This window comes from Canis lupus, chromosome 7 (assembly GCF_003254725.2).
Source record: "Canis lupus dingo isolate Sandy chromosome 7, ASM325472v2, whole genome shotgun sequence".
In the NCBI taxonomy this organism is placed as follows: domain Eukaryota; kingdom Metazoa; phylum Chordata; class Mammalia; order Carnivora; family Canidae; genus Canis; species Canis lupus.
This window is the reverse complement of record NC_064249.1, coordinates 32848669-32874555: the sequence shown is the minus strand read 5'-3', so window position 1 is coordinate 32874555 and position 25887 is coordinate 32848669. Positions and strand designations below refer to the sequence as shown.

The following is a 25887-nucleotide window of genomic DNA, read 5'->3' as shown; positions in this document are numbered from 1 at the left end:
GTCAGTCCTGCTCCGGGCTGGCATCATTCTAGAACTTGGGGAAACAACAAGTCATGTAACCAGAGTCCCTACTTTTGGAGAGAGGGGAATAACAGATACTAAAAAACAAGCAAATGAATATTATCAACTGGATGCTAAGTGATATAAAGAACAGTAAGAAAGACAGCCAGGGAGTAGAGGTGGGTAGGGAAGGTGCCATTGCAAGTGAGAATCCTCAGAAAACGACTCTTAAAGGTGACACCTGAAGGAAGTGAAGTGCCTTGAGAGAAAATATTCTCCTTTTATGCCAGAGAGCTGGCTAAGATATATCACCCTCTTTTTTGATTACTTAGCTTATAATGAGAAGATGTGCTTTGGCCTATATATTTTAGACGTATATAAAAAATGTAAAAATTTTCCTTTATGTAAAAATTGCCATTGGTGATTATTATCACATTGGTAATTATTATGAAGTGTTTCCAGCTTGGTGGGAGTAAAATCTGCTAGACTGGAATATATCTAATTATGTCATCCTAAAATGTGGTAAGACATTGCCCAAAATATCCTGGCCACACACAGCCTCAAAACTGGGCTGAATCAAATAGCAGATGGAGTTTTAGGATTTTGTGGAGAAAAGATAGCCAGAATTTTAGGGCCAAGATTGTTAGCTTCCACAATGAATGAGTCCAATAATCCATTTCAATTGGAGTTTAAAAAATATAAAATGTCCCTAATCCCCAAAAGTTTGTAATTTAGTTTGGTTGAAAATAAGTGAAAGAACAAAGCAGATAAAACACAATGCATAAGTGAATTAAGTAATAGTAAATGCCATATAGCTGAGCTGGGCTTCAGTGGGAATTGGTAGACTCATGGATGCTGCTGAAGCAGCCAGTGTCTGGAACTGCTCTGGTTCATATTTCTTTCTCATTTTTGCCCAGTATCAAAGTGTTATACCACTTATTCTGTAATCTAGCACTTATTCTGTAATCTTGCATTGCTCTGTGAGTTGGACCAACTACATGATAAAGGCACTTCCTTTAGTCTCAGAAACTTTCCTGTTGTCCTTCACATCCCAGTTCAGTACTTCACAGCTCTGGCTGCAGGCAAGGGGATGTTATCTGGGAGATTAAGCTGGCAAGGACAAAAATGATGCCCGGGTAAAACTCTTCAAAGTGTAGGGATAGAGGGAGCATTCCTCAATATCTTAAAAGCCATTTATGAAAAGCCCACAGCAAATATCATTCTCAATGGGGAAACGCTGAGAACTTTTCCCTTAAGATTAGGAACACGACAGGGATGTCCACTCTCACCACTGCTATTCAACATAGTACTGGAAGTCCTAGCCTCAGCAATCAGACAACAAAAAGAAATAAAAGGCATCCTGATTGACAAAGAAGTCAAATTTTCCCTCTTTGCAGATGACATGATACTGTATATAGAAAACCCAAAAGCCTCCACCCCGAGATTGCTAGAACTCATACAGTAATTCGGCAGTGTGGCAGGATACAAAATCAATGCACAGAAATCAGTGGCATTTCTATACACTAACAGTGAGACTGAATAAAGAGATATTAAGGGACCCATCCCATTTACAATTGCTCCCCAAACCATAAGATGCCTAGGAATAAACCTAACCAAAGAGGTAAAGGATCTATACCCTACAAACTACAGAACACTTCTGAAAGAAATTGAGGAAGGTGTAAAGAGTTGGAAAAACATTCCATGCTCATGGATTGGAAGAATTAACATTGTGAAAATGTTTATGCTACCCAGGGCAATTTACACGTTCAATGCAATCAGTATCAAAATACTATGGACTTTCTTCACAGAGTTGGAACAAATAATCTTAAGATTTGTGTGGAATCAGAAAAGACCCTGAATAGCCAAAGGAATATTGAAAAAGAAAACCAATGCCAGGGGCATCACAATGCTGGATTTCAAGCTGTATTACAAAGCTGTGATCATCAAGACAGTGTGGTACTGGCACAAAAACAGACACATAGATCAATGGAACAGAATAAAGAACCCAGAAATAGGTCCTTAACTCTATGGTCAACTAATATTTGACAAAGCAGGAAAGAATGTCCACTGGAAAAAGCACAGTCTCTTAAATAAATGGTGCTGGGGAAATTGGACAGCCACGTGCAGAAGAATGAAACTAGACCATTCTCTTACACCATACATAATGATAAACTCAAAATGGTTGAAAGATCTAAATGTGAGGAAAGAATTCATCAAAATCCTAGAGGAGAACACAGGCAACACCCTTTTTGAACTTGGCCACAGCAGCTTCTTGCAAGATACATCTATGGAGGCAAGGGAAACAAAAGCACAAATGAACTATTGGGACTTGATCAAGATAAAAAGCTTCTGCACAGCAAAGGAAACAGTCAACAAAACTAAAAGACAACCTACAGAATGGGACAAGATATTTGCAAATGACTTACCAGATAAAGGGCTCGTATCCAATGTCTATTAAGAACTTATCAAACTCAACACCCAAGAAACATGAAATGGGCAGAAGACATGAACAAAATTTCACCAAAGAAGACACACACATGGCCAACAAACACATGAGAAAATGCTTCACATCACTTGCCATCAGGAAAATACAAATAATAAAAATCAAAACCACAATGAGATTCCACATCACACCAGTGAGAATGGTGAAAATTAACAAGACAGGATACAATAAATGTTGGAGAGGATGTGGAGAAAGGGGAACCCTCTTGCACTATTGGTGGGAATGTGAACTGGTACAGCCACTCTGGAAGACTGTGTGAGGGTTCCTCAAGAAGTTAAAAATAGAGCTACCCACGACCCAGCAATTGCACTGCTGGGTATTTACTCCAAGATACTGATGTAGTGAAACACCGGAACACCTGCACCCCAGTGTTCATAGCAGCAATGTTCACAGTAGCCAAACTGTGGAAGGAGCCATGATGTCCCCGACAGATGAATGGATAAAGAAGATGTGGTATATATTTACAATGGAATATTACTCAGCCATCAGAAGGGACAAATACCCACCATTTGCTTCGACATGGATGGAACTGGAGGGTATTAGGCTAAGTGAAATAAGTCAATTGGAGAAAGACAATCATCATATGGTTTCACTCATATGTGGAATATAAGAAATAGTGGAAGAAGTTATAAGGGAAAGGAGGGAAACTGAATGGGAAAAATTAGAGAGAGAGAAAACCATAACTCTGGGAAAACTCCTAACTCTGGGAAATGATCAAATGACTCCTAACTCTGGTTGTGAAAGGGGAGGTGGGTGGGGGAATGGGGTAACTGGATGATGGGCACTGAGGAGGGCACTTCATGAGATGAGCACTGGGTGCTATACTATATGTTGGCAAATTGAGTTTAAATAAAAAAAAAATGGTAGGAAAAAAAAAGAATGATGCCTGGGTCCCCTGGGTGATTGCAATGTAACTTTTAGCCCTTCCCTCATTGGTTTGTTTTCTATCACTGTAATGGTTTAAAAACAACACTGGGTATTCTATAAGACTGATGAATCACTGACTTCTACCTCTGAAATCAATAATACTTATATGTTAATTAACTGAATTTAAATTTAAAAAACACATAAAAAATAAAAGAGCACAAATTTATTATCTTATTGTCCTGGAGCCCAAACATCTGAGGCAGATCTTACGAGGCTAAAATCAAAGTGTCACCAGGATTGTGTTCTTTCTAGAGACTCCAGGATCAATGTGTTTTCCTGTCTTTCCCAAGCTTCTGAAGAAGCCTGCATTCCTGGGCTGGTGGCCCTTCCTCCATCTTCAAAGCACATCACTCCAGCCTCTGCTTTTATGGTCAAATCTCTTTTTATTAACTTTCACCCTCTTGCCTCGCTTGTATAATGACTTTTGTGATTACTCTGTGCTCACCTAGATAATCCAGGATGAGCTCCCCATCTCAGAATCTTTAATTAACCATATCTGCAAAGTCCCTTTGACATGTAAGGTGACATAGCCGCAGATTCTGGGGAATAGGATGTGGACACATTTGGGGGGAATTGTTCTGTCTCTCCCACTCTTCCTGTCCTGCTACAGACATATTGTGAAAGCTGCCCTCGTGATTCTATGAGAACAGTTGCCCTAGTTTACAGGTAGGATCTATACTACTTTTACATTTTTCTGAGCTATTGATAGGAGAGAAAATAATAATAACAATAATGAAAACAACAGGAAGAATGATGATAATAGAAAACACTTAAATAGTGCTTCCTGTGGGTGGGACATTGAGCCTTTCCTGTATATTCTCCCTTAATCCTCACACAACCCTCTACACTATTGTTCAAATCTTGCAATGGGTGACATGTCACACGACTCAGAGTCAACAGGAGAAGATTAGGAGTAACTTTATGTCATGGGCAAAGTTTGCAGTAGCAAGGTGAGGGAGGGACTACCCCTCATTCTTAGTTAGGTCAGCTTTGTTTGGAATTCTGGAAGTGGGTCTGGAGCTCCATGCCTTCATTCCCATGGTGTCTGGTTGGTCATGGATTTGTAAGATCTGTGGTTGTCAGATTCGTTTTTGTCTTTTATTAAAAAAGCTATTGCCACGTTCCAAAGGTTGTAACTACTGAAAAGTGAGTTTGGTGTTGCGAGTAATCAATGCTGCTGTATAAAAATGATAGAAAAGGCAATAGAAGTTCCTTGTTCAATGAAGACAGAAAGACTTCGTGCAGCGACTGGTTGCCATGTAGATCTAAAGGGTAGCTAAGATTTAGGAAAATGAAAGGAAGAGTAGAATTTGCTCTATTCCAGATCCAAGGAATAGATGCATAATGTGAAAAATGGTTCCCACTACTTTGATTTTCTCTATTTAAACTTTACAGAAACTAGAAGTCCAACAAGAGCTAAAATTTTTGTCCTGCCCCAAAATGGTGCAGCTTAGGGCATCACCAAGTAACTGTGCTAGCTCTCACTGAAATACCTTTATACAAATATTATAGTCAGAATGCTGATATTGGCCAATATTATTATTATTTTTTTATTTTTTATTTTTATTTATTTATGATAGGCACACAGTGAGAGAGAGAGAGGCAGAGACACAGGCAGAGGGAGAAGCAGGCCCCATGCACCGGGAGCCCGACGTGGGACTCGATCCCGGATCCCCAGGATCGCGCCCTGGGCCAAAGGCAGGCGCCAAACCGCTGCGCCACCCAGGGATCCCCCTGGCCAATATTATTTTATCTCTTGTTCTTGCTGTCCTTCACCCCAAATCCTGGGCCCTTCGGGTCACCTGTCCTCATTTATCCTTTATTTTAGTTCTGTTCTGCGCTTCCTCTCTCTTGGCTTGTCCCCATACTCCTGCCCTACTTGCTAATCCTTTCCACTATGCTTGCCAGATCCTCCATTCAATTGCAAACCATTCCATCCTTTTAGTACAACCCAAGGTCAGATGGTGACAATGACACATTCTAGCCTCCTGCCTCTCCCCCGTTTCTTTTTCAAAATCATTCCTTCTTTACCCACATACAAAATGGCTCAAAGTATTTTCATTCAAATTCAGTTCCACCATCTTCCTGGGCATCTTTTATATCTCATGGGAAATTTATTTAATACACATTTGAATTTCCTGATCTCAGTTTTAATGAACTTTACCTACACTTTCTTTCAGGGGTCCTTCCCTGTGGCCCTTCACTATACTTCCACATTAGGACTGTTCCGTTTCTGTAATCTAAAATTTCATTAACACACTCTGACTGGAAAACAACCTACAACTAACTCAGTCACTACTACTTTTCAAATACACTTTGAAAGTACTAAGTGATAAATGGCCACATACTTTCCCTGGGTCATCAGTACTCTGCTAGCTTCACCATCTTCTTGATCAGCCTCCATACTATGGTTCACCATAAAATACTGCTTTGCTGTTTCACTAAATCATTTACCCTGTCCTTCCCTTATGTTCATTCTGTAAAATCTCCAATCAAACCACAGAGCTTTTCAACTCTAATGGAGTTCTAGAGAAGATCCCATAACTCATAGATTAGAACCATTGCAAATTCACATTTTTAAAAACCCACTTGGACTTTTAATGCTACCTGGAAGTCTCTTCCATTCTTCCATCAATACCCAAGTTCCCTTTCAACCAGCACTAAAGCCCTTGCTCCAGTTTCACTACCGGTTCTGATTGGCTAATGATTTGGGCCTGGGAATCAGAATTTTATTCTCAATTACTTAATTTCTCTAAGTCTCTGTGTTCTATGTAAATTTATTTTTAAAATTTATTTATTTATTGTAATTTAAATTTTAGGTAGTTAATATACAGTGCCATATTTGTTTCTGGAATAGAATTCAGTGATTCATCATACAACTGCCAGCACTCATCATAGCAAGTGCCCTTCTTAATATCCATCCTCCATCTAGCCCATGTACCACATACCTCCTCCACCAAACCTCAGTTTGTTCTCTATCATTAAGAGTCTCTTTTGGCTTCTTTCTTTCTTTCTTTTATTTCTTTTCCCTTTTCCCATATGTTCATCTGTTTTCTTTCTTGAATTCCACATGAGTGAGCTCATATGATATTTGTCTTTGACTGACTTATTTTGCTTAGCATAATACACTCTAGCTCCATCTATGTCTTTGCAAATGCCAGGACTTCATTCTTTTTTAAAAAAAAAAATTTTTTTAATTGGAGTTCAGTTTGCCAACATATAGCATTAACACCCAGTGCTCATCCCACTAAGTGTCCCCCTCAGTGCCCATCACCCAGTCACCCCATCCCCCTGCCCACCTCCCCTTCCACTACCCCTTGTTCATTTCCCAGAGTTAGGTGTCTCTCATGTTTTGTCACCCTCACTGATATTTTCACTCATTTTCTCTCCTTTCCCTTTATTCCCTTTCACTAATTTTTATATTCCCCAAATGAATGAGACCATATAATGTTTGTCTTTTTCCGATTGACTTATTTCACTCAGCCTAATACCCTCCAGGTCCATCCATGTCGAAGCAAATGGTGGGTATTTGTTGTTTCTAATGGCTGAGTGATATTCCATTGTATACATAGACCACATGTTCTTTATCCATTCATCTTTCGATGGACACCGAGGCTCCTTCCACAGTTTGGCTATTGTGGACATTGCTGCTACAAACATCGGGGTGCAGGTGTAGGACTTCATTCTTTTTGATGGCTGAGTAATATTCCTGCAAGCATGAGTGTGTGTGTGCAAGTGTGTGTATGTGTGTACTACATCTTTATCCATCCATGAGTCGATGGACATTTGGGCTCTCTCCATAGTTTAGCTATCGTTGATAGTGCTGCTATAAACATCAGGGAGCATGTATTCCTTTGAATCTATATGTTTACTCTTATGTAAATTTAGATACTAAGAGCATCATTGTATTACAAGTATTCAATGAGAAAATCTATGTCTAGTGCTTAACATGGAGTTGATAGGTAATAAATACTAACTGTATGTTAGTTATTGCCACTATTCATGGGGGAAGCTGAGACAAATTGGCAGGAACTCCTTTGATTGTCCCATGGCAACTACTGTTTCATCTCTATTTGTACCACTGATTGTTTCCTGTTCCTTATAAAAGATAAGTACTGCCTCTGGTCTAAGGCAAATCTTCCTTCAACAAATATCACAGGCATCTCTGGTATCTTCAGTTTTTCTCTTAAATGTTTTGACTCCCTTCTCAGTCTTTATATATGTTTAAGCCTCTTCGCTCCTACAAGTCTATATCTGGCTACCCTACTTTCACAGCAAAAAAGATATTGTTTTTGAGAGTAATATGGGCGAGATATCTCAAAATTCTCAGGGCCTCAAGGAAGTTGAATAAAAACCATGAGCTAACACAAAGATCATCCCATCTTTTTCCTCGTTCTCATTGCCAAATGTCACACCATTGATAACTTCTTCTTTGAAAGTCTTGGCCTCTGTGTGTTCAATTCTCTTCTGATTTTCCTCTGACATTTCTAAGCAAGGTTTTTTTTGCCTCTTCATATTGATACTCCTTGGAGTTCTGTCCACTGCAGATATTTGGTTGCCAGGAGCAAGAGAAAAGGAAAATAAGCGAAAGTTTAGAGCTCATTGGGGAATGGTGAGTAGCCTGGATTGCCTAAAATTTAGCGAGGAGATAAGCCTGAATATTTAGTTTGGGGCTAGACTTGGCAGTGTAGTCTTCCTCAAGTTGTTAATGAACACCCATGAATTGCCAAAGGTGTTTTGGGGAGTTCTGTCATTAAAATAGTAATACTTTATATTTCAATTTCCTATTTTTTTAAAAAAAATGTATTTATTTGAGAGAGAGAGACAGTGCACGAGTAGGAGGGGCAGAGGAAGGGAAGACCCTTAAGCAGACCCCATGCTGAGGGAAGAGCCTGACATGGGGCTGGGTCTCATGACCCTGAGAACATGACCTGAGCCAAAACCAAACGTCAGATGCTCAATGGACTGAGTCACCCAGGCCCCCAATTTCCTATTTTTAAAAGTTTACAATTTAATACTTTAAATATTTCTTGTCTTTAAAACATGATGATTTTCAGAGATTAAAACAGTGTAGACACATGACAATTTGTGGAGATCACATTATTTGGCAGAGATCTCATAAGCTTTTAATCATTTTCATATTTTGTTGAATTTCTTCTCATAATGGATATTGACTGAAGGCAGGAATTGTAACAAATGTTGATGCTGAAATGCAATGAGGCAATGAAGACAATAACGTTTAATTCAGTAAATGTCCTCAAGGTCATAACTACATTCACATATTATATGTATTTGATCAACATTTTTAAATAGCACATCAATATGCCTCTAGCATTTCAAAGTAGAATTAAAGGAGAAAAAAATTCAGTGATGATTATAACTGTTTGGCTTTCTTCTTGTTAGAAATAAGACTATATACACCTATAATAATGTGTTATTTTCAGAGAAGAACTTATGATTAGCATTCCAAGCCTTTTTCTCATAGCTCTTTATTTAGAAATGAAACACAACAATTATTAAAGAAACAATTTTTTCATGTGTAAACTGCAATAATTCTAAACAAGTCCTGACAGCAGTTTTGGTCTATTTTGGCTGTAACATGTAATTTAATTATTTTTTTTTAACTTTTATTGTGAAATATAGTATAGCTGTAGAAAATCGGTCTAAAGATAGATGGAAAGCTCATTTTATCATTACAAGTCAAAAAATAAAATGTTCCTAGCACCCAAGAGGCCTCTTTTATGCCTCTTGTAGATCATCCAAGGTTTCTTTTTTTTTTTTTTAATTTTTATTTATTATTTATGATCGTCACAGAGAGAGAGAGAGGCAGAGACATAGGCAGAGGGAGAAGCAGGCTCCATGCACCGGGAGCCCGATGTGGGATTCGATCCCGGGTCTCCAGGATCATGCCCTGGGCCAAAGGCAGGCGCCAAACCGCTGCGCCACCCAGGGATCCCTCATCCAAGGTTTCATTACAGAAAATGATGAAGATTGCTCTACAATATGGGATTTATCCTGACAACTGTGGGAGCTAATGGTTTACATACAGCTGTTTCTTCTGTGTCTCATGTTGGTTCTGAAGTCAGCAGACCAGACAGTCTGGTCCAGGAGTCAGAGAAGCCGAAGAAGGAGGTTTGGGATAGTTGTAGCACAGGACTGCCCCATCTGCACTTCTGTGCATAGGACCAAGATGAACCAGGAAATCAGGAAAATATGCACTAAATGCAACCATACCTGGTACCCTGAACCACCTTTTGGGTGTAAAAATATATATAGTTACTGCTTCACTTTTGCCTTCCATATTGTACTCAAGTTCAGATAGCCTACACTAACCTAGAATTATAGAACAGAAAATTCTGGAAAAAGTAGCTACAGATAAGCTAAGTTGACACAGTACAAATTCCCCCCATACTATCCCCAAAACTACATTTTCCCTCTGCCTAAAAGGTAACCACTATCCCGATTCTATAGCAGCCACTTTCTTGTATTTCTTTTTTTTAATTTACAAACTAGAATTCATACCTAAACCACTATAGTCTCTTGTTTTTGTTTTTTAATTTATTTGAGTGAAACCTGTAGCTTATGTTAATTTGTATGTGGCTTCTGCTCAACATTATTCATGAGATCCATCCATGTTTTGTGTATAGGTAGTTTATTCATTTTTATTGTGTTCTATTATATGAATACATATGAAAATTTATTTATCCATTCCACCATGAAAAACATTTGGATAGTTTCCAAAATGGAGGTATTATAAGTAACAAGGCTGTGAGCATTGTTTAACATGTCTTTTGAGGTACATGTACACATATTTCTGTTGGGTATACAGACCTAAGAGTAGAATTTCTTTTTTTTCCTTTAAGATTTTATTTATTTATGAGAGAGAGAGAGAGAGAGAGAGAGAGAGAGGAGCAGAGACACAGGCAGAGGGAGAAGCAGGCTCCGTGCAGGGAGCCTGACATGGGACTCGATCCCGGGTCTGGGAGGTGCTAGGCCCTGGGCTGAAGGTGGTGCTAAACCACTGAGCCACCCGGGCTGCACAAGAATTTCTGAGTCATGGAATGCACATTTGTTCAATGTTAATAGATACTAAAAAGTTTTCCAAAGAGCATTTTACACTTCCACTTCCACCAGAAGTATGTAAGAGTTCTTATTGCAGATCTTTGCCAATACTTGATATTGTTAGTCCCTTTAATTTTAGTCATTCTGGGGTTTGTGTAGAGGTATCTCATATGGTTTTGGTTAGCATTACTAGGGAGATGGAGTGCCTTTTCATACATGTATCAGCTATCTGGATATCCTCTTATGAAACGTCAGGTCATGCCTCTTGCTTATTCTAGTGGATTGTCTGTAATTTTCTTACTGATTTGTTGGAGTTTTTCATACACTCTGGACGAAAGTCCTTTCTTGGTTATATGTGATTCAAATCTCAGCCATTCTGTGGCTTGCTGTTTTACTTTCTTAATAGTGCTTTTGAACAGAAATTTTAAATTTTAATATGGATCAGTTTTTCAGGATTTTTCTTTGTGTTCAGGTACTTTTTGTATACTATTTAAAAATTATTGGGGTACCTGGGTGGCATCCAGCTCTTGATCTCAGTTCAGGTCTTGATCTCAGGGTCATGGGTTCAAGCCCCATGCTAGGCTCCATGCTGATCATGGAGTCTACTTAAAATTATTTCCCTTCTCCCAGCTCATGAAAAAATCATCCTTTAATTCTAAAATCACTTTATATTTTGCTTTTCATTCTTAGAATTATCATGTGACACTGATTTCTATACATAGTGCAAAGTAGAGGTCATTTTTCATGTTTTTCAATAATTCTAATTCTCCTAATTCTCCCATGAACATTTATTGAAAAGATAATTTTTTAATACCTTGCTGCAGTCCTGCTTCTGACATAAATCAAATGTATAGATATGTGAGGGTTGTTTTCTGTGCTTTTTACTCCCATCTATTTGTCTATTCTTGTGCCAATATCACTTACTCTTAATTACTACAGGTTTGTCATAAGTCTTGATATATAGTTAAGCAATTCTGTATTTTGATCTTTCAAGAAGAATTGTCCTTTATATTCCTGGTTATTCTTGATCCTTTTTATATTCTTTTTTTGACTCTTCTTATATTCTTTTGTTTTAAACTTTTATTTATTTATTCCTGAGAGACACAAAAAGAGAGGTAGAGACATAGGCAGAGGGAGAAGCAAGCTCCTTGTGGGGAGCCCAATGCAGGACTCCCAGGACCCTGGGATCATGACTTGAGCCAAAGGCAGACCTCAACTACTAAGCCATCCAGGAGCCCCAACCTTTCTCATATTCTTAATTAAATATTTGAGAAGCTTGTCAATTTAAATCCTTATAGAATATAAATTTAAATTAAAATTTTTAAAATTTAAATGCAGAGATTTTGATTGAGATGAGATTACATTTAAAGATCAATTTGGTGAATGTGGTAGATCACAAAAAAACACAAATTTTTCCCATTTTTGTATGCATGCCCCTTTGTAATATTTCTTCCCCTGCCCTGGAATTGGGTTTGCCTTGTAACTTAATTAGGCTAATATAACGCAATAGAAATAACATTTTGTGAATCCTCAACCTAGGAAGCCTAGGTTTCCAGGGGTCTTGTAGTTTTTGTTCTTCTTCTGAAACCCTGAGACTATCCTGTGAAGAATTCTGGCCTAGCTTCAGTGAGAATGAGAGACCATATATAGAGAGAGGTCCATCATGAGATGTGCGAGGAAGCCACCCTAAACCATCTCCAGGATCACGCCCTGGGCTGCAGGTGTCGCTAAACCGCTGCGCCACCGGGGCTGCCCTAATTGGTCATTTTTTTAGAGTGTGTCAGACATATACTTGGAATAATGAAAACATAATTGAAGGCCTAAAATGATGTCATTTTTCATCATAGTACTTATTCTTGTTTCTGCAGGCTCCTGGGGGGCTTTATCAATTTTGAAGTACTTTAGTCCGATTTTAGGAATTGAAATAGTTGGAAGGTGAACTGTAGTCCTCAGTAAAGATCTGTCTACCTTCATGTCACCCATATTTCTAGGTTGTAGTTCTTGGGAGCCTCAACCCAAAGTGACAGTGCTTTACCCCTTGATCCTAATTCCACTCATTGTCCCCTTGGCCCTAATTACCACTTCAGCTTCTTAGCTTCCTACTCTTCCCTCCTGGAACCAGCACATGCTTGCATGGGAAAATTGACTTCAAAAGCTGGGTCCATCTACCTGAGCCTCAGTCTTCCCTGAGAATCTGGTGTCTTCATGCTTTACCACCTTATATGCATTCAGATGCCTTCACTGATATACCTTTTTATATATTGTTCATGTTTTCTAGTTGTCTTCAGTGAGAGTGATTGGTCCAAATGACCTAGCCTACCATTATCTGAAGCAGAAATCCTTACCTATATTTTAGTAAACATTTTAAGCATTCCACACCAGACATCATGCAATGAAATGATCTATATTTAAATTTGTCAATAAGTCTAGCCTTTTCTTAAATGATTAATCAATCCATCATTGGATATCTGAATGATAAAGTTTTTTAGTATGTGTATCATAAAAATTACATTGCTATAGTGTCATTTCAGCAACATACTAAAATGAAATCACTTATTATGCAATATACAAAAATGCTGAAATATATTTTTCTAATCTTAAGAAGTTCAAGAAACTGTATATTTGTTAAAAGAAGTTTGAGAGAATTCCTCAATCAAAAAGGGAAGGCAATGTCAATTGAGAGTCTTGAATGCTATGTTAGAGGGACTGAGTATGGGCAGGGTATCCAGTATGGTCTTGTTTTAGGATATATATGCCTAGGGATAAAATGACCTTCTTTTACAATGAGACTACAAGGTGGAAAATGGAATGATTTTCATAAACTTGGAAGTTTTCCTTTTTGCTTTTAGAATTCTTTAAAAAAATCTTCTGGGGCAAGATAGATAAAGCAAGATCAAAAGGTACAGACCTCCCCTAGTCATGGCATTGTAATGGACAGCATGGTGACTATAGTTATTAATACTGAATTGCATTTTGAAAGTTCCTAAAAGAGTAGGTCTTAAGGTCTTACAGGTCCTCAGCACAAGAAAAAAAGAAATGTTGTGAATACATATGGTGACAGATGCTAACCAGACTTACTGTGGTGGTGATCATTTTACAGTAAATACTAATATCGAATCATTGTATAATGAAACTAATATAATGTGATATGTCACTTATACCTCAATTTTTAAGAAAGGATCTTTTGGTTTTCTTAGGTATAGATAGATACTAATTTTCCTTAACTGTGCTGTTTTTCTATAGTCTCTTCTTTCACTTGAGTAAATTATTAAAATTATGTTTAAAAACTTAAAAACCATAATGTTCAATATTTTATCTTGGAACTTAAGTTTCTTATGTAATTAAGGTACATGAAGAAAAAAGTTAAACAAGAAAATTAGTAGGAGAAATTATCACGTTCCTACAAACACCAAAAATTAGTGCCTTTTTAGAAATAGACGTTTAAGTATATGTGAATAAAAATTTTATTTTATTTTTCCAAGGTTGTTAGGATCTTAAGAATTATAGAACCCTTTCAGAATGGAAAGGCAGAAACAAATACTATGAGACTATAGTTTTTTCTTACCAAGTGACATAGTGCTTTGGGTGCATACAACCCTTGACATGGGAATACTTTTATTACTCAGAGCTTTGAATCATTTCCCAAAGAGCCTTGGGTTAGCAAATCTGCAGGCTTCAATTCTGATACTATTCTCATGCCTTTGACTTATGTAAAGTCTCATTTATTGGGGCACCTGGTGACTCAGTCGGTTAACCGTCTGACTCTTAGTTTTGCTCAGGTCTTGATCTCAGGGTTGTGAAATCAAGCCCTTCCCTGGCTTGGAGCTCAGCGGAGAGTCGGCCTGAGGATTCTCTCCTTCTGCCCCTCTCTGTCATTTATTGTTGATCAAATTTAGATGCTTTCATACAAACACAAAAAAAGTGTAAAAATACATGAATATCCATTGGTAAAATTAACCTTTTCACCAAATCACTGGAATCAATCAATGAGAGAGTTAGTAAGAGATGAACATTGTTTTTTTTTTTTTAATTTGGAGTCATTTCTAGATGAAATTTAAATAACATCTAACTTTATCAAAGAAAAAGTTTCTTCCATATGAAATTTCCTTAAATGGGGAAGACAAAGAGCTAGAGGCTTGCTTGTCACGTTTTTCTTTTTAATAATTTTCTTTGCATAACACATAGCATGACACAAGTAATTTGCCTCTTACTGAATACATTCAAATAATAGTATTGGTTATGAATTAGGGTGAACAAGGAGGGGAGGCAAAAAGCTGACCATTGGTAACCATATTATTTTAAATCTACTAAATGCTATTGATTTTCTTTGTTTCCTTATGTGTCATTTTGCTGACAGTAAGCAAGAAATATTGCCTGTTCCCTAAGTGGATTTCCATGTATGAAAGAAGTTGTACACTTGGCTGCTTGCTGCTTGCTTGTTTAGAGTTGAATCCACCTGAGCTCCTTGAGTAAACTTCTCCATTGAAAGGATAGCCTGAGGATATGGATATGGTGACAGTGTCTGGCGACCCTCACTTTCATCCTGAAATTAAGACTGGAGTACCATTCAGATCTTGCCATTTTATATGCAGGTCAGGCCCCAGCAGCCACTTCTGATTTTTCTCTCTTCACTTGGAGATGGACGGGAAGAAAGAAGTCAGATTTATTTGTGGGACCAAGTTTCTTTTCAGACTTCTCTTCCGTGGCATCTGTGAAATAAAAGATATGTCAGTTAATAGCTGGCGTTATATGATAAATACAATTTTTCAGAGTCAAGTAGCACCACTAATTTTCTTAGAGATTTTAATCCTCCTAGTAAGGAAGTATCGTTATTTATTTAACTATCCTGTGTGCCTCAGGATAAAAATGTGGAGTTCCAGAAGGGTGTGATGGAAGAGCAGAAGCTTTAGACTAACTACGTGACTACCATACTGGGACTCAACTGCCCCATCTATAAAGGTTTGTTTAAAACAAAGCAAATTATAGAAGCTTGCTAGACTGTTGTAAGGCATAGAAATATTGTATGTTAGTATCATCAGAGTCCATTGACTTACAGGAAAATAAAATCAAGTAATGATCCCACAAATTAGAAATGTAAATTAGTTTTGAATTGGGTATTTTTGGAACACCCAAAATAACTTTTTATATTAGAGATTAATATAAAAAGTTAAACTCCTTTGGTTTAAAAATTCAAAATAAGAAGTATCTAATTTTTTCAGTAATATTCAGCTAATATTTACAGTACACATCAATTTGATATTATGGCTTATTATGAGGAAGAAGAAAGAAAGACAAAACGGGAGAGTTTTAGGTAAAGGTAAAATACAGAGTGAGCCCCAAGGTCAAAATTCAACCACTTAAAGTTCTGTTAGGCTTGAACATTTACAGGGAACCCAACTACTCCTTCCCTTTTGAATTATAAGGTGGGAAGCAGTTCCCCACACCAATCCACTAACCAACCCATGCAGTTTCCCAAGCTGCACTCATGTTTCTTTAATTTTCTATCCTTATTTTCCTTCGCTTTCTCTTGCTCTCTCCCTTCCTTCTTTGGTCTCTTTCATTCAGCAATTTTTTTTTTTTTTTTTTTTTTGGTATGACTTATGTGTCAGTCTGTTCTGAATGCTGGAGTCCAGCAGAGAATAAGTCATAGTGCCTGCCTTTGTGGATCTTATGTTCTATTGAGATGAATCATTACAAATAAATGAACTTTTCTAGATTGTAATGTCAGGTAGTGACAGAAGCTATGAAGAAAAATAAACTAGAGCAAGGGAATAAGAGAGTAGTGGGAAGGGTGAATCCGTCAGTGTTCATTACTTGCAGACTCTCATCCGGTTACTGCGACCAGGGGAGGCACAGCAGCTTACTTACCTCTGAATCACATTGCGTGTATTTAAGTGTCCAGGCTCTGAAGTCGACCTGCTGGGTTTAGATCCCAACTTTATTATTTACTTCTTTGAGGATCTTAAATTACTTATCCTCTGTGCTTCAGTGTTCTTAAATATAAAGTGAGGATGATAATCCTAGCTACCTTAATGTTATGAGGATTCATTGAAAGAGTATATATCGAACGTTCAGTATGTACTCTAAAAACAAATGTTAGCCATGATCACTAGCAATATCACTCAGATGTAGTTTATATCCTCTTTTACCTAAAATAAAATTGTGTGAGTTTTTGTTATTCTTTGAAAAACTACAGAGTATGCTATCATGTATTACTATCTTTTACTTAATCATTTTTCTATTATTGGGTATGTTTCTACAATTTTGTAAATGGAACATGTCACAAAGTTCATATTCTCCCACTCTCTTCCCACATTTAAACTAAAAAGGAACTACATTTGACCCTTGAGCAATACCCCACCCACCCAGAGTAGGAAATCCATGCATAGCTTTTAACTCCCCTACACTTCACTACCAACAGCCTATTGTTGACTGGAAGCCTTACTGATAACCTGCATAGTTTATAAGCACATATACCATATTGTTGCAATAAAATAAGTTAGAGAAAGGAAAATGTTATTAAGAAAATCATCAGGAAGAGAAAATACGGTACAGTATTGTATCTATTGAAAAAAATCTGCATTTAAGTAGATCCTCCCAGTTCAAACCTGTGCTGTTCAGCTGTATAAACTTATGTTCCGAAGTATGTTTTCCTGTACTATGGTTAATATTTTGTACTTGTTTATTTCTAGAGATTTAGAAACCACTTAATGACATTAATAGTTGGAATCAGCATTTTTGTTAATTAAAAATAATAAGTCAAAGAGATGAGGATACTTGTTTTTGGACTATGCTCAAAGAATTTTCTCTATACCAGGAGCTCCTTGATCTATGAAAGGCTTCTTGATGTCTAGCACAGTACAAGGCACATAGTAGGTAAATTTATTTCAAAAATTGGAATTTGAATATTAAACTTTCTGAGGTAAATTTATGCTCAGCTTCTTGGAAGTACTTTTTATGAAAAGAGGCATTTGATGAGTATTTATTGATTTGACTTCATCCACTGTTTTCCCAATTAGGCTGTATGGGTTCCTAAAATTGCAGACAATCAACATAATGGTTCATTATAACAGTTCCCAGATTTTATTGTCATATTGCTAGGTGCACAATTTTTTGAAAAGGACCTAATTTTATTTATTTATTTATTTATTTATTTATTTATTTATTTATTTATTTATTTTTGTCTCCTAATTTTATTTTGGAAACAGATTTTAGCACCTGACAACACTTAACCTTTTCTTTGTTAAACCAGAAGGAGTATTTTAAATTATGGTTTTGTGGTCCCCTTTCTGTAAGCAAATAGAGACATCTACTCCCTTTGCCCTTCTTGGATAATGATCTCTCAGAGTGTTAAAGACAAAATAAAGCATACATTAAAAGCAACAGATATATTGAAAATTCCTCTCCATTTGGACAAATAATTTATCATATTTCATGATCTTTGATAAAACTAATCATAGTGCAATTTCTGATTATCTAAATGTAAATTGTTCATTACGTACATTAACCATGACTAATTTTTAATTAAATTTTTTTCTTCCCCCTGGCATTTAAGACATATGTGGCTATCTTTTTTCTGTCACTTAGTTTGTATTTAGAGAATGTAAAGTATATTTAATATCAGATGAGGCAAAGCAGATAAGAATGCAAATGCAGGCATAAAATATGTGAATTATAGGATCCAAAACACTGTTTTGACTACTTTTTAGTTTTGGATTATTTATACCACTGTGTTTCATCCATTACTTAAAACAATTAAAATAAATTATAGTATCTTATGAAAACCCTTCTTTTGCCAAAAATTCTTAGAGTTGAGGACTAGTAGAAATCATTCATATTCTCATGATGTGCATGAGGACAGAATGATGGTCAAGTTTTCTATATAATTAAATAAAGTAGTGTTTTGTTGTTGGTGGTGGTTGTGATTGTTGTCTGTTATCCCGTTAGGCAGAGGCAATAAGAACCAGCTCCTCTCTGCTTTTAGTCTGACTTCATAGGATAGAGGCATATTAAATGTACCATATGTTAATAGATCTCCCCCTTAAGGTCTGATCTATTTTAATGATGGAATGAATGGCCACAGGTCAAGTTAGGCCCATACAAGCTTCCTAGAACTAGTACATGAGTGACAGCATTTGAATTTTCTAGGCTGGACATTTGATAAGATGAGCATGACATTTGGAGTCAGAGTCAACCTCAGTTTATCACTTAATTCTTATGTGATCTTTGGCAAGTCACTTACACTCTGGTTAGGCTCCACTTTCCTCCCACTTTTTTGAGTAATTACTGTGAAAATGAAGGGAATCATTTATAAAAATGCAATGTAAACCCTAAAGCATTGCAATGTAAACCCTAAACCCTACTCCTATTCATACATGAGAATACTTCTTGTCTGGTGAGCCAGAAACTTACCAATATCATGGCTTCATCTTGTACGTACAAGAATGGTTACACAGCCTTTACAGATATTATATCACATTGCCTACCTTTTAAAACTAGGCAGTAAATCTAAGTATTAAATTAGCTCTGGAAAAGTTTCATTTGTCAGGTTCAGAGGTCCGATTTGATTTTTCTCTCCATTCAGCAAATTCATGATTTCCATCTTACTGAGCTAAAATGCAAGCATCCTGGAATATTCATGACAAGAGTATGAACTGAGATAATTTCAGGCCGAGAATGATTCTGGGAACAAAGAAATAATTAGCAATCCAGACAGAAATAGGAAACAATCGAATATTAAGTACTAACTTTTTCATGTTGAACATGACTTCCTTTCTTTTTTCCTACAATGCCATCTGCAGATTCCTTTTGTGCTTCTAAACCAATGAATGGAAGGAATCTTAGGCTGGTAGGGCTTGGTACCTAGAAGCCATAAGTAAAGAGTTAGTAGGTCATACTAAAGGCAATTACTTTGTAATGTGAATTCAGGGGTGGAGAATAGGGAACTAAAAGCTCCAACTGCTTTAAAATATACCCTCCTTTCCAGATGCCCACTATTTCTTCTTGACACTTTGTTCTTAACATCATCTGCAGCTTAAGGTTTGATCCTGTTATAATGAACATGTTCTCGGGAAGGAGAAAGAACATTTTAAGAAATTATGAGTTAAAATTAAATTGAAATACTTCATCTTCAGTTAATTATTCTGGGTTTAATTAGTTCTTTAATTTAGCAGAGATTATCTGGAATGGAGACTAGAAGGATGAGTAAGGAGGAGAACACGGGCAAAGTCACAGAAGAAGGAAGAGCGATGATGCTTAAAAAATGCCAAGTAATTTAGCATAGCTGGAGTGTAGGGTACATGGAGGAATGTGGTAGAAAACGAGATCAGACAGTTCAGGCAGAGGCCAGATTATGAAAGGTTTGTACATCAGCCTAAAAGTGTTTGGATTTTATCTTGTAGGTGATGAAAAGCCAGGATAGAGTCTGAAATAATTTTCTGTGGTGGTGTTTAATGTGGAATGGCACAGACAAGTGATCGAGGCCTAGAACTAGAGACTTCTTTGGAGTCTGACACAGCATGCTCATAGCAGCAGCAGTTGGCTGGGTGACATATTGTCTTCAATCTTGTTTGGTAGCCCAGGGTCAGGAGTGAAATGTCAGATTCCCTATTGTTTTTTAGCTATTCTAGTCCCAGAAACCTCCAACTCACCCTATATATAGGAAGGGAACCAAATACAATCCCTGCCTCTCTGTTTTCCGTCATGAATCCTTCTAAGGCACATCGTCGAATCTGCAAAAAATAAGAGTGAAACTTTAAAGCAAAGGGCACATTTCATCAGTGGCAAAATTTCTGGGTTTAAAACCTGACTCTGCTGCTTATTAGCTGGATGATCTGGGGCAATTTTTCCCTTCATTGACTATTTATGAGGGTCCAATAAAATAACACATGTAGTGTGGTGCTGCTTAATGTAACACTTAGTATCATTGTATTACTATTACTGATTATGATATGTCAAAAATAAGTGAATGAATACATTTTATACAGTTGAAAAAGAAAAGAAATGGGCAAAACAAGATTCTGGTAAAATCAGAGATTCCTAAGAAAAAGGTGTTTTAACTCAACTTTAGCATTAAAGTTTTATTATTTTACCAACTAGTTGAAAAGACAAAAGTGTATTAAGGAGAAGGCAATCCTTGGGGCATTTAATCATTTCAAGAGCTTTAGAACTTTGCTAAAGATTTCCCAAAATGTATTTAATGCTTCAGTTAATTTACTTTAAAAGATTATTTCTTATCTTCAAATTGGAAGAGAATATTAAAAGTATACACCAATCTTTATTTTAGGTCATGCTATTTCAATCCTGTTCAACAAAATTAAGTATCTGTTACATGCTATGCACATGTCTTTGGCCATAAAGAGCTCAGGACTTAGTGGTGGGTGGGAAGTAAATGTACGTATACAAATACTCTAATTTTCACTGGAGAACATGGTAAATGAACTATGCTATAAGACACAAAGCAGGGAGAGACTGGGGTTGTCGGGGAATGTGGAATTAGCATTTATCGAGTATCTGTGATGTAACTGGTATACATTTTTCTCAATTCTCAAAGCAACACTTTGAGGGCTATCTAATGAAGAAAGGGATAAAACAATTTATCTAAGTTTAAACCTAAGTGTGTCACACTTCACATCCTGTCCTTCTCCTGCCTGGCCTCTCCCCGTGGGAGCAGCTGGGTTCCATTTGGACAGAAAGGTAGGGCTTATAAAAATTGTTTCATTTAGAAAATATTAAGTATTTATCAAATATGAAGTTGGTACTGTAAAACAATAATGGCATAATAGACATCCATGGACTCACTGCTTTGTTTTACGAGTTGAAACAACACTGTCAACTTTGAAGTTCTCAGTACATTTCATGTGCACTTAAATGTAATGACTGTCTTTAATTTTGTGCTTTTAATACTCTTGCTTTTATTTATATAGTTTTATATTAAATGATTTTTACCCAAACAATATTTTATTTAGTTTTGCCTCTTTTCGACTTTTATATAAATGAAATTATTACCTATATACTCTTAAGCAAAACTTTTTCATTCAGTAACATGTTGAAACTATTGTCCATACAGGTGAGTGTTATGTTGGTCCATTTATGTTCACTGCTCCATAGTATTCCAATCTATAGATACGCTGTAATTGTGTACTGATTATACTGTTCATAAACATTTAGGCTGCTTTCAGGTTTTTGTTACTACAAACGATACTGCTCTGAGCATTCTCGCGCCTCCTCCTGAGCCTGTTTATGAGTTTCCCCAGGGTATATCTCTAGTAGACTATACCTATTTTCAACTTTACTCATTAATGCCATATTGTTTTCCAAAGTGGCTCTATTAATTTACACTACTTCCACCAGCAGACTAGTTTCTGATTGTGCTAAATCCATACTCACCCTTGATATTGTCAGACTTTCTGATATTTGGCAATCTGCTGGATGTAAAACCATATCTTATCATGTTATTGATGTGAATTTCCACATTTACTAATGAGGTTGAGCGTTTCATTGTATCCTTACTGGCAAACTTTGTTTTTTTCCTTTTGTGATAGATCTATTCAAGTATTTGACAATTTTTTAAATTGGACTGGCTCTCTTACTGATTTTTAAGGCATTCTTTTGTATTCTAGATACTAATACTTTGTCAATTACAAAGGTAGGATGGACATGACAGACATAGATGTGGCAAGGACGGCTCAGGCAAAGTGTCAGGGCACAAGACAGTAATGCTCAGGCAACAAGGACTAACCTGATTTGTAGAGGGTGGGGCAATGGTAGATTAATATTGGGAGATATGGTTAGAAAGCTTAAGTTTGGTTTACTATGTGGAAGATCTTGAAATCAACTCCTGCTATATCCACTCTTTAGGAATATTAGAAATAGAATGAATAGCAGCACCCATTTCTCTCCTAATTCTACACTGACATGTGTCTGTGATAGGTAGAATCATGGCAACTAAAGATGTCCACACCCTATTTCCTCCACCCCCAATCTCTGACCACACTGCCTCACTGGGCAAAAGGAATTTTGCAGATGTGATTAAGGTCAGGACCCTTGAGATGGTTCATCCAAGTGGGCCCAATCTATTGAGAGACATCCTTAAAAGCAGAGAGCATTTCCTACTCGGTCAGAGACCTGTGATCATAGGAAAACCATCAGGGAGAAGTCACAATTCTGGGTTTGAAGATGAAGGAAGAAGGCCACAGACTAAAGCATTGAGATTCTCCCCTAGAGCCTCCAGAAAACGAACAGAGCTCTGGCAACACCTTAGTTTTAGCTCAGCAAGACCAAGGGCAGACTTTTGACATATAAAAAAACTGTCAGATAATTAATTTGTATCTTTTAAGCCACCAAGTGTGTAGTAATTTGTAATAGCAGCAGTGAAAAACTAATACACTGGAGAGATCTAAATTCAGGAAAACAAAGTGTTTTCTTTCATTTGTTTGTTTGTTTTTGTTCATTTGTTTTAAGGCTACCTTGGGAGAAGAAAGAGACTTGAAAAACTTAAAGTCATGATCCACTTCAAAGGCCTTGGGAGGTGTACGTTTGAAAAGCAAAGACATTGAGCTCATTTTTTTCCATCTGCATAAAAAGATACAAGGAAAGCTGTTCAGTGTGTACCCAAATCTTTTATTCTCTGCCTATGAAACAAATATCTATTATGTCCTTCTTTCTTCGGGTCCCCAATTCTCTGGCTCCCATGGCACCAGTCCTAATGATGCTATCTCTGCACTTAGTAATCATTCTCTATCTGTTCACTGGAATACCTTTTGAGTGTCTACTGTGTGTGAAGCATTAAGCTAACAACTTGGGTGTATAAAGATGTACAAAACATATTCTTATCCTCAAAGAACTCATAGAGTTAGTGAAGGGGATGCATATTACCAAATTAGAATATACTATTGTGAGTACTAAGATAGATGGATGGTCAAAGCTCAGCAATTACCCAAGGGAGATCAATCAACTTTGCTTGGTGAACTTTGGCACATCTTGAGTCTTGGCTCTACCACACCACCTCCCACATTTTGGCAAAACTTCTCCAGTGCTCTTGCTGGCTAGCCAAGGCAAGCCTTGAGCACCTCCATGGAGTTTTGTCCATCACCTGGAATGCTTGTTGATTTTTCTCAACTTGCTCCTGTCTTAATCCAAATTCTGTGTGACTTGTGTCTCTTAGTTTCAATTCCTAGTCCTACCAGCTGTTGGACTAGATGATGGCACTGAGTCTCTCCAGCTTTGACTCACTTAGGATTTCCCTAAAATACTTTATTTTAGACAATTCTTTCTGATTCTTCCCACTTTGGGCTCCTCTAGTCATTTCTCCCAGTGCTGATCTGCTCCATGTTGCCAGTCCTGGTTGGTCTGGTCCCCTGAGGTTATCCACCAGGCTTTGCTCATGTTGATCTCAAATAAGCACTTATCTCTTCCATTATGACAAAGATCTAACCACATCAAAAACAGGACTGAACATTACAAAAGCACAAAACACCTTCTGCCAACACTCCATTCCCTACTGAGAGCTGTTCTCTTCCTCTAAGCCTTTAAGCAACACTCAAGTGTCCCCGAGGCACAAGTGAACCCATGAATAAAACTCTTAACCAACCGTAGAGCTATCTGACTTCCTTACAAAGTAATCTATATGATTGTCACCTCATGTCTCCTATTTATTTCTCAAGCACCATCCTGTAATTTTAACCCATCACTCCATTGAAATTACCCTCTCCAGGGTCATCCCCTAAAACAATGACAAATCCAAGGTTTACTTTTCTCCTGTCCTATGTGACTTCATGGCTACCTTCTGCAAATGTGTCCTTGCTACCATTTTACTTAACAACTCTCTCCTCCCTTGACTGCCATCATACCATTTGCTTGTGGTTTTCTTTTCAACATCCAGACAGGCTTATTTCAATGCTTATTAAAGATCTCCACTTGGGTGTCCCACAAGCATCTAGACTTAAATCTGTCCAAAACCAAACTCACTATCCTTTTCTTCAGACCTTTTTTTTTTCTCTTGTGTATTCTATCAGTATGGTTTCTGTAAAGTTTAAAATCCTTATGCTAGCCCATAACAAAAGCTCATTGTGATTTGGCCTCTATAAACTTTTCTTGCTCTATTTCCTACCATGTCTTCCCTACTTGCTCACTGGGCTCCAAGTCTTGAAAAATTTTATGTATCATACAGTTTCATAATTTAGTGCTTTTACTTAAATAGGATTTAACTAAATAAAGAAGACCAAAATTATCTCTTTGGTCTTCTTTGTTTGGTTACATCCCATTTGCTTTTCTATGATTATCTTCAGAATTAAATTTTCTTAGAAGTACTCATATACAGAATTGTAGCTTTTTGTTTACATGTTTCTCACTTCTACTGGACTGCAACCTTATTGAAAAGCCCTGGACTTTTCACTTTGGAATTCTCCACATCCAGCACAGTGTCACAGTATCCTGAAAGTTTAATTCTTGTCTGCTCATCTAAAAAACAAAACAAAACAAAAAATAACAAAGGTCTTACTTTTGCCGGTCAAATACCAAAGGATATTCATATTTTTGCTTCTTCTCTGTGAACTTGTTTTCTTCTTTTATTTCTACAGGATATTCATTAACATCACATGGCAGAATGAAATCACTTATTTGTGATAGTTCAAGCAGTCTTCGCTGTCCAAAATATCCACAGTAATGACCACTGAAGGCATGCCAGAGCCTGAGGAGAGGCAAAGAAAGTGGAATTCAGTGGAAGTTATTCTGTTTATAAGATCATTTATATGGATTTTCACTGGTCCAAGAGGGATTTGAAGCTTGATTCTAGGACTCTTTCTATTAAATACATGAGACTAATCAGAGCATTGTCATGTTTTATTAGTTAATCATTTGGAATTCTAATCTACAACAATATTGGGAAGTATTGACTTGAATCTGTACTTCTAATACCTATTCACTAAAATCAGGAAACAAAGAACAGCTATTTCCCCAAATAGCCCTGCTCATTCAAGGTGATCAGAACCCATGTTGACCGACAGTATATTAGCTGAATTAGGCCTTTGAATGGGTTACATTTCAGCTGCCTACTTCTGTATCAGCATCAGTAGAATGTGTGGGAGGTGTTTCCTATGGATGCTTTTCCTATTACCAACATCCTCTCAACCTCCATCCATAACTCCTCTTATTATTGAAACACCATACTAATTTTTTGTCACTGAGTTCTGAAATAGGGTGCCAGAAGAAGCAGCTCTTTATCTGTATGCATTATTTCTCCAGCGGTTCACTGCAGGAGATTCCTCTAAGTAGCCTACCTGCTTTAAAGTACTACAGAATGTCGTTAGCAGGAGTATGTGCCCTGGGTATCAAGGAAAGATAAAACAGTATGTGGAAGATTTTTCTTTTATGTCTTGATTTCAACCTCAGAATAG

The 25887-nt window shown here is 37.1% G+C and overlaps 1 protein-coding gene and 1 long non-coding RNA gene across 6 annotated transcripts in view; one reads left to right on the top strand and one right to left on the bottom strand.

Moving 5' to 3' along the window:
• Window positions 1–42: 42 nt before the first annotated feature.
• On the top strand, window positions 43–25306 carry LOC112648724 (uncharacterized). The gene is made up of 3 exons (XR_003129250.2): window positions 43–179; window positions 15352–15451; window positions 25072–25306. It is a non-coding gene; the product is annotated as an uncharacterized LOC112648724 (long non-coding RNA).
• Window positions 14633–25887, bottom strand: part of WDR64 (WD repeat domain 64) — a 143016-nt gene continuing 131761 nt past the window's right edge. For 3 of the 5 annotated variants that reach the window (XM_025430516.3, XM_025430514.3, XM_035719392.2), the window contains 5 exons: window positions 24993–25181; window positions 22960–23065; window positions 20143–20223; window positions 19241–19354; window positions 14633–15201 (listed from right to left, as the gene is read on the bottom strand). In XM_025430516.3, coding sequence (XP_025286301.1) covers window positions 15121–15201; window positions 19241–19354; window positions 20143–20223; window positions 22960–23065; window positions 24993–25181 — 571 coding nt within the window. In that variant the 3' untranslated portion in view covers window positions 14633–15120. Of the gene's footprint in view, window positions 15202–19240; window positions 19355–20142; window positions 20224–22959; window positions 23066–24992; window positions 25182–25887 lie in introns of those variants that run through there. The other 2 variants (XR_007411944.1, XM_035719396.2) reach the window with 2 other exon arrangements.